This window comes from Phaseolus vulgaris, chromosome 8, assembly GCF_000499845.2.
Source record: "Phaseolus vulgaris cultivar G19833 chromosome 8, P. vulgaris v2.0, whole genome shotgun sequence".
Classification (NCBI taxonomy): domain Eukaryota; kingdom Viridiplantae; phylum Streptophyta; class Magnoliopsida; order Fabales; family Fabaceae; genus Phaseolus; species Phaseolus vulgaris.
In genome coordinates, this window is record NC_023752.2 from 10,798,407 (window position 1) to 10,809,567 (window position 11,161).

The window sequence follows — 11,161 nt, forward strand, 5'->3', positions numbered from 1 at the left end:
TTCCCACGTGACAACAATGTCATACCACTTGGATTGGATTTTTTTCACGTGTCGGCGCAACTTAATCTCTATGCCTTGAACTGCAAAACAGCAATATTATTAATAATAATATTTTTATTTTTATTATAAAATTCAAATACCCTATAATATACGCTTTTATTTAGTTGTAGATGATCAAATGATAAATATAATAATTATACAGTATTATTTTTAAAAGATAAAATTTGCCTCTTGCAATTTTTTTTATTTGTTGATATTGTAAACATTTTTAGAGTTACAATCCCTCAAAAATAAAATAAATAAATAATAACAAAACCGTTGAATTTTTAATAAGACAGCTAAACGCAAAATTTGTTTACATACATACTCATAAATGTTAATTTAGTTTATAAAAAACTTACTTTTTATTATTTCTTCTCAACATACTTCGAAAAACTTGTTTAAATTGTTTTTATGAAAATTTACGAAAACACTATGAATATTTGTTGGAAAATAAATTTAAACAATAATAAAATAAATTTAAAAGGAAATAATTTTTTTATATATATTTATATTAAAAACAATTTCTTTAATACTTCAGGTATTCTGCAAAGCAAAAAAATAGTTGAATCGGTGATAAGAACGTGCTTAATTGGGTCTTGCCGACTTATATATTGACCTACTAAAAGTTGTATTTATCTCAGTGGGAAACTTTTATTCATTCTTAAAATAAGTTATAAAATTCTTCAAGTTATGTTTGTTTTATCACACTATAGTACATCAATCATATATTATTTTGATAGTTTATAAATAAGTTTTTATCATGGATTAATAATTATATAAAAAAAAACTTCACAATTTTACTATATTTAATATAATATATAAATTATAATCATTATATCACTAATCCTAAAAATAATATTTTAAAATACTTATATAATATTTCTACAATTCATACTTGTTTTTATATTTTATTTATTCTTTTATTGTGAGGGTGTTATTTGTATATGAACATCTATTTGGAAGAAAACTCTTTCTTCACTGTTATCATCTTGATTCAATATCTAAATTTTAACCTCATTAATTAGTCATAAAGATTCAATTTGTGATAAAGAAAAATATTTAATGTTCTGTTAGACTTTTCTAGTTTATATGAAGGTGGGGTTGAAAAGTGAAAGAAAGAAGAAGAGGGTAGGTTATTTAAATGTAGAGAAAGTTGGCAGATTTGAGTGAAAAGTGTATGCAAGTTTGTTTAAATTGATGAAACTGAAATTTTTTATTAAAATAGAATTATGTTAAAGATTATTGATATTCTTAGGTTATTTTTTTTTAATGTGTATAAATTCTATTTGAATAGTGAACATTTCTGTATTTAAAGTTTAAAATAAAATAAAAAAATATATAATTTGAGTACAAATTTTAACATATTAATTAATATGATTTTAAAAATATTTACATATTTAAATTAATATATTGGAAAATTGATTCAAATTAATTTCATATTCAAACACATTTTAAAATATTTTATACATAAATATTTTTGAATTATATATTTATATTTTTAAATATAAAATCAACCACAAACGAAATCATTTTAAAATTAATTTTAATTAAAGTAGGATGATGACTTTAATATAACTTGATATTAGTTAAGATTTAAAATTGATTAAATAAAGTAATTAATTTATAAAAGTAAAAGAATATTTAAATTTATTTTGTGGATAGCATTTCATAAAAATACATGGATTTAAAGAATAATTATTTTTTAATATAATTTTATATTTCTATATAATTTTTTTATTATGTTAATATTCATTTTACGAGGAAACAAAAATTATTAGTATCGTAGAACGATTAACAATTTTAAGACCAGTTTAAATCAATAATGAAATACAATATATTTTTTTTTCTACCGCATTGAGTTATGTTATGTATGGCCTAATGACATACAATTAATGTGCATGTAATTATAAAATGTAATTAATTTCTAATAATAAAAATGTTACTATCTTTAAATTGGTGTAATGAACATTTAATTTTCCAATTTACTTTAATGAATTTTTGAATTGATATAATTAAAAAATAATTACCTTAAATAATAATCATATGGGTATAGTGATCATTATGCATCCTGTATTTATGACAAATACCCCCTCCCCCTCCTCTTTCTTTCTCATCTTTTCTTCTCAAATTCTTAAATCTAAACATGAACAATATTTTATTTTTCTCAAAAAATTTCCTATTGTAGAGTACATTTATAAATCCAAATAGGATATATCTGTGTAAATAAAGAGTTTATATTCTAGAAATTATTATTGAATCACACCATTATGATGTGATAAATGATTGAAAAATTGATAATAGTATTTTGATTATATTATTTTCATATTATCAAATGATATGTATATGTTGGAACTTCTCATTTTCTACTAAATTTCCACATTGTGAAAAAAAAATATTACTTATTTTAAATAAATGATCAAATTCTGAAATAAAATAGATTCGAAAGGATAAAGGTAAAACAAAAACTTAGAGAAAGGAAAAAAAAGAAAAAGAAATATGAGAATGAGAGAGTGAGAGAATGAAAGGATGAAAATGAGATCTTACTCATGGTTTAGACATTAGAAAGGTTAGAGTAATTGTTGTAAATCCTTTTGAAACCAAAATTAAAAAATGGCTATTTAGTAATCAAAGTATTTTTTGCACATTAAATTTTTTTAATGCCTATTTACTCGCATTTAATACTTTTATATTCATTTTTAAATTATTACTTTAAGATCATAATTAAATAGGATTAGTCTCTTTCAAAGGGATTTTTTTCTGAAACATTTTTATCCAACATATTGAAATCTTAATTTCTGTATCAGCGTGAAAAAAAAAGTAGAGACCCGGTGTTTTTTTTTTTTTTTTCGCTTCCATTCGTCCAACTTCTTTTCATTCTTTCTTATATTTTTCTCTAAATCTTCATCTATTTTAAAATCTGATCACACCACGTTACAGTTCAAGAGTTAAGAAACATTTCTACCCGATCAGATTTTCAAATAAAGTAAGTTCATTTTTGCATTAAAGATCTTTTGTCTCTGTTTTTTCTTAGAATTTAGTCATTAATCTTGGTGGGGTCAGTTGAGAAGAGTAATCCTCTCAACTTATTTTACTATATAATGAATTTATGTTCTATTTGGATAACTTACATTAAGCCCTAAATTCTTGAAGCTTATCAAAACTAAAAGGATAAAATTCTAGAGGTTGCTTGAAAAACAAGCAATTAAGGTAAGAGAAACTAACTTTTTTTTAATAACACCCTAGGCTAGAAGATCTGAATGTGAAGGGGACATGGTCCCAATATATAATTTATCTTGCAGGGATGCTGTGTGTTTATATATTGTGTTGTTTGTTTATATATTATTTAAACTTGTAGAAATATTAGATTTTGATGATTTAGTATTTAAGTGTTGTTTTTTTTAATGTTAAATAGACTTTTGAATGTTGTGGATCGTGTTTTAAATGATATTGTATGATGAAAATGGTATGAAATTGAATTCATACATTTGGGATAAGGTATGGAGTGATGTTTGTTTTTATATTAAGTATTGATGTCTATATGGGAAGAGAGATCTCTGAGCTTCACTAGTGATCTTAGTCGCATAGACTAAGATATCAAGTGGTGAGAAACTAATGTGGGAGTTCATGCACACCGACATATGAAATGCGCGACTTGGGTTGTATTGAACTTACTCTAATCCTTTCTCTTGGTCATTCGTTGGTAATCTTTGGATCAGGTGTTAGTCTCTGGTAAGACTTACTTAATACGGGTCTTCTGGAAGGCCGTCAATTGTTATTATGTTTGTTAAATATCTTAGATGTGTAGATCCATGTGAGATCAATGTGATTGTTTTATGTTGGGATTTGAAGAAGATTGAATAATTGAGAAATTGATAATGTAATTTACTTAATACGGGTCTTCTGGAAGGCCGTCAATTGTTATTATGTTTGTTAAATATCTTAGATGTGTAGATCCATGTGAGATCAATGTGATTGTTTTATGTTGGGATTTGAAGAAGATTGAATAATTGAGAAATTGATCATGTAATTTGGTTTTCTCTTTTGATTTAATTGTGTATATTATAAAATTTTATTTTCACTAGGTCACCCTTTCTTTTCTTGTTGAGTTGTGAACTACAATGACCATACTATTTACACGAGCAAATGACCATACAGGAGTCGAAGGGTCTGGAAGGCTTTAGGATGTTGTTTTGAAACTTATATTGTAAATATTTGTATTTCTATAAGTCCTAATCATGTATTATGAATGTTTTGAAAAACTCTAAGCTTGTATATAAACTTGTAGGATTTCTATTGTAATAAATATATGTATTTATTGGGTGTTACATTTAATGGTATCAGAGCGGTGGTGATAAGTGTCAAATTTCAGTAAGATTTCATATTAAAATATAGACACTTATGAGTATTAATTGCTGAAATAAGTATAAAATAACCCATAATTTATTAATTTATAGCTTTTTACATATTTTGTGTGATGTGGAATTGAATAAGAACGATTTATTCCCAAATTTTGTGTTAATTTCAGGATTTTAGGGAAGAATGAAGATGATTGGGCAAAAGGAAAATATACAAAGCCAAAAAGAGAAAGTTGGAATGCATCAACACTCACCAAAGCTTCCCAAATGTTCAAAAGAGTCATGTCATCATCTAGATGGAAGTTTATTTGAAGTTATTTTTTATAATACATTTCTTATTTATTCTATTACAATTGAGAAATGTGGTTTACCTTTCATTTATATAACTTACGAAAAAATATTAACATTTGAAAATGTTTGTTCTGAACATTTTCAGTTTTAGTGTTTATGAAAACGGATTACATGAAAAAATACTCAGCTTTAATAATAAATGTTAACAAACTTATTGTAGTATATAATAATGTTCAATTGAATAATAACATAATGTTTTAACTTGGTTAATATATTCATCATTTACTCGTGATGTTTTTTTGACATTATGTGCTTAAGTTTTGATCACAATCCAACATTGGATAACTGTCTTTAGCTGAAAGAACAGAAGCTGATTGTTTTCATTGGCAATGAAAAAGAAGGAATTAGTCACATTTATATTACTTTTTAGACAATGAGTTTGAAAATTTGGGGAGTTGTTGGCAAATGGGGACAAGGAGTGGCTGATGTTTTGAAACTCATTCAATCATTTGTTTTATTTATGTGAATGAGATAACAAAGGAACCCAAATGAGTGGAGAGTGTTCCACGTGGTAAGCAAAGAAGTGACATGGAGAGAGGAGTGAGTGGATCACCCGAAACGAAGGAACCGTTCCATCCAAGTGGTTTTGCTGACACAACCTTCTATAGCCAATTATCTAACATCATGTTACAGGATAGTCCCTTCCTAGGATATGAGTGGTCAAAGATTTGCATATAGTTTGTTGGGGTTGTGAGGGGTTTAAGAACAAACACGAGGTTGGGTGGTTTTCAGGGGGTTTTTGTTGATCAGACAATATCCCAAGCCTTTAGGTCACTATTTATTGCCTTTCATGAAAACTTCTTTACACACAACTCAAAATAAGTGTTCACATTTTGGTGCTAACACAAAACAACACAACAAAAAGGTTTTTTCATTTATGGCTATTTTACTCTTGTTCATCACTTCTTCAATAGAGTCACTTTCATCATTTGCTTTCTTATTTTTCCTCCATAACAATTTTTTTTTTTTCTGGGTTCATTCTAGTTCCTTTCTTGTTGTTTGATTCATTTCATTCATGTGTATCCCTAGCTTCTCTGCTTTTTCTTTATATATTTTTCTTTTAATAGTATAATATTTATCTCTCTCTCCTTCTCTTTCATACATGCAAAGTGGCAATAAATTTGTTAAACCTGACGCATGCATGTTGTCTCCATAAAACGGTACAGGGGCCTTAATAAGATCTATTTGGTCAATACATTGAATTGATGATATGTGTTATTTCTTTTCGGAATATGCCCAGTGTTTCATTTGCTACTTGTTTGTGTTATTGTTAATTTTGTTCAATAAGAATATGTATGGGATTATTGTAATCCTCGTGCTGCAATATTGGCTTTTGTTTTTGTGTTTTAAAATTAATTGACAACATCCTTTTTTGTTGTTGTGTATTTAACTTTTTTTTTCTCTCTTTTTGAAGGGTATTTTATCTCCTTGATTTTCAAACTAGAAAAAAGTTATTTCAAGATGGGTTCAAGGGTGTTATTCTAATGTCCATTTAAGTGCAAGTGTTTCAATACCATCATGTAGAAGCTTTATTTCAAGAATCAAGTAACTTCTAGCGTCATTATCATATAATCCAATTCCAGAAAAGTTATTTTTATGCATGTCAGGTCCTATTGTTATTCCTTTAATTTTGGTATTGATATCTAGTGCTTCTTTAATTTTTTTATTGCCTAGTTTTTCTTAATGTCATCTATCATTACTTTGTAATTTTTTTTTCAGATTTTACCATGTAGAAAATTTCTTGCTTGTTTAGCTTTCTTAAGAAAACATATATACCAATTAGGCACAATAAGAAAAATGTTACTTTGCTTGCCTTTGCATGTGACTAGTTCTAATTGAATGAATTAAACCCTTATAACATTTTGCACTGGCAACTAGGTATAATGAAGACTGATCAATATACTAAACATTATAGCTGCTGACTGAAATTTGATTATGCTAACAGGTTCTGTTCTTGGTGTTTGCAAAACCAAAGGAAGACAATCACATTTTATCTGATGACTTTTCCTTATAGGAATGATTATTTAGAATGATGTTGCAGAAGAAGGTGAACTATGGTTTTAATGGCTACAAAGGGCCTGCAATTCCTAAAGCTTCAAGGTCAATTAGGGTAAGCAAACGAACTTTTCTCCCTTCTTTTCCCCATACTCCTTGTTGACTTGTATTATCAGTACTGTTTCAAAATCTTGATAATTCTAGTACATGGTTTAGGGGAGGGGCACAATCAGGAAGAAACCTGAAAATAACCAAATACAAGCTTTTGAAATATTGGCTAATGTAGCTGGCAACTTCTTGCAAGAGAGTGAGAATTCCGGTCTTGACAATGTAGCGCCTACAAAAGATCCTCAAACTTTCTCTAGTGCTAACATAAAGGATAAGCTTGAGGATGAAGGTGGATCATTTAAGAAGGACCTATTTGAGCATGGAAATTGCAGTGAAATTGTCTCTGCCTGTGTCCCTAGTAGGCAAGGGAAACATGAGAACCTTAGGTACATTTGAACAGTTATTTTTCTTGATAATTAATTTTTTTATAATTCAATAACAATCGATCAACCAAATGTTTCTTATTACAAAGTGCAATAAAGCTTTTGTTGTTCATGATCTATCTTAATCACTTTGTAAAGTTGTGATGACTCATCAGTATTTTGTTTTATTAAAACTCTTACCAGAGTCATGGACAATTCATCTTTTCCTGGAAACCATCTTGAAGGCCAAGGCCAAAATATCCTTGAAAGGGAAGATGAAAGGGTTAAAAGAAGAAGAGTAAATGAGAAAAACACCCACAATAAAGGTTGCTTTGATGGGCTAATAGAACCAAGCTACAAAGTATCTAAAGATTGCAGCTCAGAAAATAATGTGGCAAAGTCGTCATTGGAAGGCCATAGGCATCTTGATTCCTTTCCCAACACTTCCAGTGGTAGGAAATTAGTTAGAGATGATGATGAAAACTTAGTTAACTGCACCCAACTGAACTCCAGGTATAAGATATCTACCACACCACCAGATATGCCAAAATTGAAATATGCAAGTCCTCTTATGAGTGGTATGTAGCTTTACTTGCAGTTGCTTTCGAATTCATATTTTCACATCAGTTTTTAGTGTTCCCCTGAGTGTGAAAAAAGAAATCACTATTGATGCATATATTCACGATTGTTAGTCAATTTCCAAAATTTGCACATTTGTATAAAAATTAATAGTTCCATAAATTGTGTTGACATAGATGAGAACAATAGTAGGGACAATTCTGAACTTGAAAATTTACAAAGGATGTATCCATTTAAGAAGAGGAAGTTCTTCAACCAGACCTCATCATCCACTTCTGATAGGGGGTCTCAGTGTCAAGGCATGTTTGATTCTTCTGATACCACCAGGGTCAACGACACAAATCATGGTACAGGTGCTACAGTGCTTGGTTTGCCTACCTTTTACTTTTCCTTGTAATGTATGTTTCCTTTTAGCTTCCACACAACTTTGGTTAAATGGTCAAATTAATAACATGCAGCAATTGAAGAATCATCCTCTATAGTTGGTCAACAAGTGCATTCAGGGTCCAAGGGTTGTAATGGTAAGAAAATCAATGGTTACGAATTAACAATATCTAATCCTAATTCAGTTTGACATAACATCTTCTTATATAAGGTTTTAACGATTTTCATCTTTTACTTACAGTGAAGCTCAGCATAAAATCCTTTAAAGTTCCAGAACTTTTCATTAACATACCTGAAACTGCAACGATTGGTTCATTGAAGGTAAGCAATTATTGTATGTGTACTTCCATCATATGTGACTAAAGCAATGAGGGATAACTATAAAAGAAACTGAGAAACATGAACAAATTTACGAGATAATCTGAGTCTTAAACCTAACACCAAACCACCTTTATAGTATGTTCTCATGCCTCCATACCAAATGAAAATAGATTTCAAGTGTATAAAGTAAGTATAATAACCATAGTAAGTCACCCATTGTACCTTTTCTCATGCTCCTTTGTCTACTTTTATGATTATGGTTAATTCTTCTTGTTGTTATTATTATTACTTTGTAGAGGACAGTAATGGAGGCTGTGACAAGTATACTCGGAGATGAACTACATGTAGGCATCCTTCTTCAGGGAAAGAAAGTACGAGATGATAGCAAAACTCTAATCCAAACAGGAATATCTCAAGATGACAAACGTCATAGATTAGGATTCATGTTGGAGCCAAGACATAGTTCAAACTCTCCATCTTCATGCAATGATAACCCTTGTTTTCTAAAAACTGGTTCGCAGCAAAAATTATCCAAGTAATTAACCTTTCTACCTTTCTTAGTCCTTTCATCCATGGAATTACTTTTGATGATCCTATTAGCAGTTACTAATTTTGACGATATTCAATAAACAGGCAATCAACATCTTTACTGTTACAACAAGGAACAGTGAACGTATCCCAAGAACGTTCTATGATAAAAGTTGAAAGATGTGTGGAGGGTGATCTTAATGTGGTCTCCTCTCCAACAGATACTTATGCTAACAATAACATGTCAAAATGTCGCACTCTGGTGGCAGTTCCGGCCATTAACATGGAGGCATTAGCTGTGGTTCCATTTCGTCGCAAATCTGGGAATCCTGACTTTGCACAACGCCGAATTAGAAGGCCATTCTCGGTTCTAGAAGTAGAAGCATTGGTTCAGGCTGTTGAAAAACTTGGAACTGGAAGGTTTGTTGATGAAAATTTAGTCTTCTATGCTTTTGGTTAATGAGTACGTAGCTATACCCTTTCTGGTGTATTGAATATTGCTTGTGGGTTGTAGGTGGCGTGATGTCAAACAACGTGCTTTTGACCATGCAAAACATCGAACTTACGTTGATTTGAAGGTTAGCAATTCATGTGACGCGTTATGCATTGTTTGGAGGAAATCTCCTGTAATATGCCGAAAGATCATAACTTGTATGATATAGTCCAAATCATAATGTTTTTCTTAGTTTCTTTTTAAATAGTTTTTTTGGTTAAACTTTTAAAAGAAGATAAAAAATAAAGGGTAAGATAAATTAATCTTTTTTACCTTAAAATCAACTTATACACTTAACTTTTTATAAAATTTCTTCTTATTTTAACTTTTCCAGAAGCTAAGGTGTATGTAATTTGATTCTATCTTATGGAAAATCAATGTATTTTATCTTTTTTATTTCTTTTCTTGTAAGTGCTGGTAAATTTTTTTCTTAAAAAGGACTATATTAGCAAAGATATGCAATTTCTCCTTCTTATTATTGCTTTCGTAAAAGCTAGGATGTTTTCTACCAAAATAGTTAAGAGACAGCATTTGATATTGGATAGTTGGTGTTTTCATTGTGAATTATCTCCTCCAGTACTTTTCAAGTTTGCTGATATTTTCGGAAAATTGTTGTAAGAAAAATTCTTGAAGTGCTAGGATTATTCATCCACACACAAAATATGCAATATTTGCACTATGGTAACAGTTGAGTGACTATGAGAATGTTGTAGGATAAGTGGAAGACATTAGTGCACACTGCTAGAATCTCACCTCAACAAAGAAGGGGAGAACCTGTTCCTCAGGAGCTTTTGGATAGGGTCTTAGCTGCTCATGCCTATTGGTCTCAACAACAATGCAAGCATCAACTCAAACCATTATGAGACATTTCAAATATTGAAGGATGCAGAAGAACAGGGTATTGCTGCAGAAGTACATTTTCCAAGTAGTTTAGTTATGATAAAAAGTTGATAGTATGAACAAGTTTCCAAAATATACTCAGATACATGTGATTCCACAATTTATCCCTCCTAAGCCTGATATTAGTTTGGTTATTTTTCTACATGATTGTTTGCCCCAAAGGGGATATGGTGTCACTCATATAATCTCTTGTGGCTAGTTTGTTGGTATGCTAATGCAAACCAGAACAATGAATGTATAGAAGTTAAATGCTGCTAGAATATTTGCCAATGTTACCTCGTTATTTTCATCTTTGCAATCCATTACAATGACATAAAGGAACGCAAATTATGAGATACAAATGATTTTTTCCTCATGCAAAGCTAGCTTCAAGTACAAATATCGTTACATGATATAGATTCCTTTGGCCAAATACGATGATACAATTCATTGATGATATAAAGGGTAATTCACGGTATCAATAATTCACACAACTTACGAAGTGGTGAAACATGCAACTATAACATGTTAGAGAGTGTCTTCTTCATGCAACTAGAATTGTCGCTAGCATTTTTTACATGCAACCATTTGAAAAACTTGGAGTACGAGTCACATTAATATTGTTCAGGACGATAGTCATATGGTAGTCTTAGATTGTCGATTCATTTTTCCTCTTACATTGTTTTAAGATGGTAGTTTTACCTTGAAACTTATCTCATTCAATTTTCTAGGATTTAGATAGTTTATTTTATCAGGAAAAAATT

The 11,161-nt window shown here is 29.7% G+C and overlaps 1 protein-coding gene across 1 annotated transcript; it reads left to right on the forward strand.

Annotated features, from left to right (window-relative positions):
• Nucleotides 1-6,777: 6,777 nt before the first annotated feature.
• LOC137826205 (telomere repeat-binding protein 5-like) lies at nucleotides 6,778-10,654 on the forward strand. Its single transcript, XM_068632090.1, has 10 exons — nucleotides 6,778-6,858; nucleotides 6,960-7,237; nucleotides 7,418-7,791; nucleotides 7,969-8,139; nucleotides 8,251-8,313; nucleotides 8,418-8,497; nucleotides 8,794-9,032; nucleotides 9,131-9,445; nucleotides 9,540-9,603; nucleotides 10,232-10,654. The coding sequence occupies exons 1-10, from the start codon at nucleotides 6,778-6,780 to the stop codon at nucleotides 10,379-10,381; spliced, it is 1,815 nt and encodes a 604-aa protein (XP_068488191.1). The 3' UTR covers nucleotides 10,382-10,654.
• The last annotated feature ends 507 nt before the right edge of the window (nucleotides 10,655-11,161 follow it).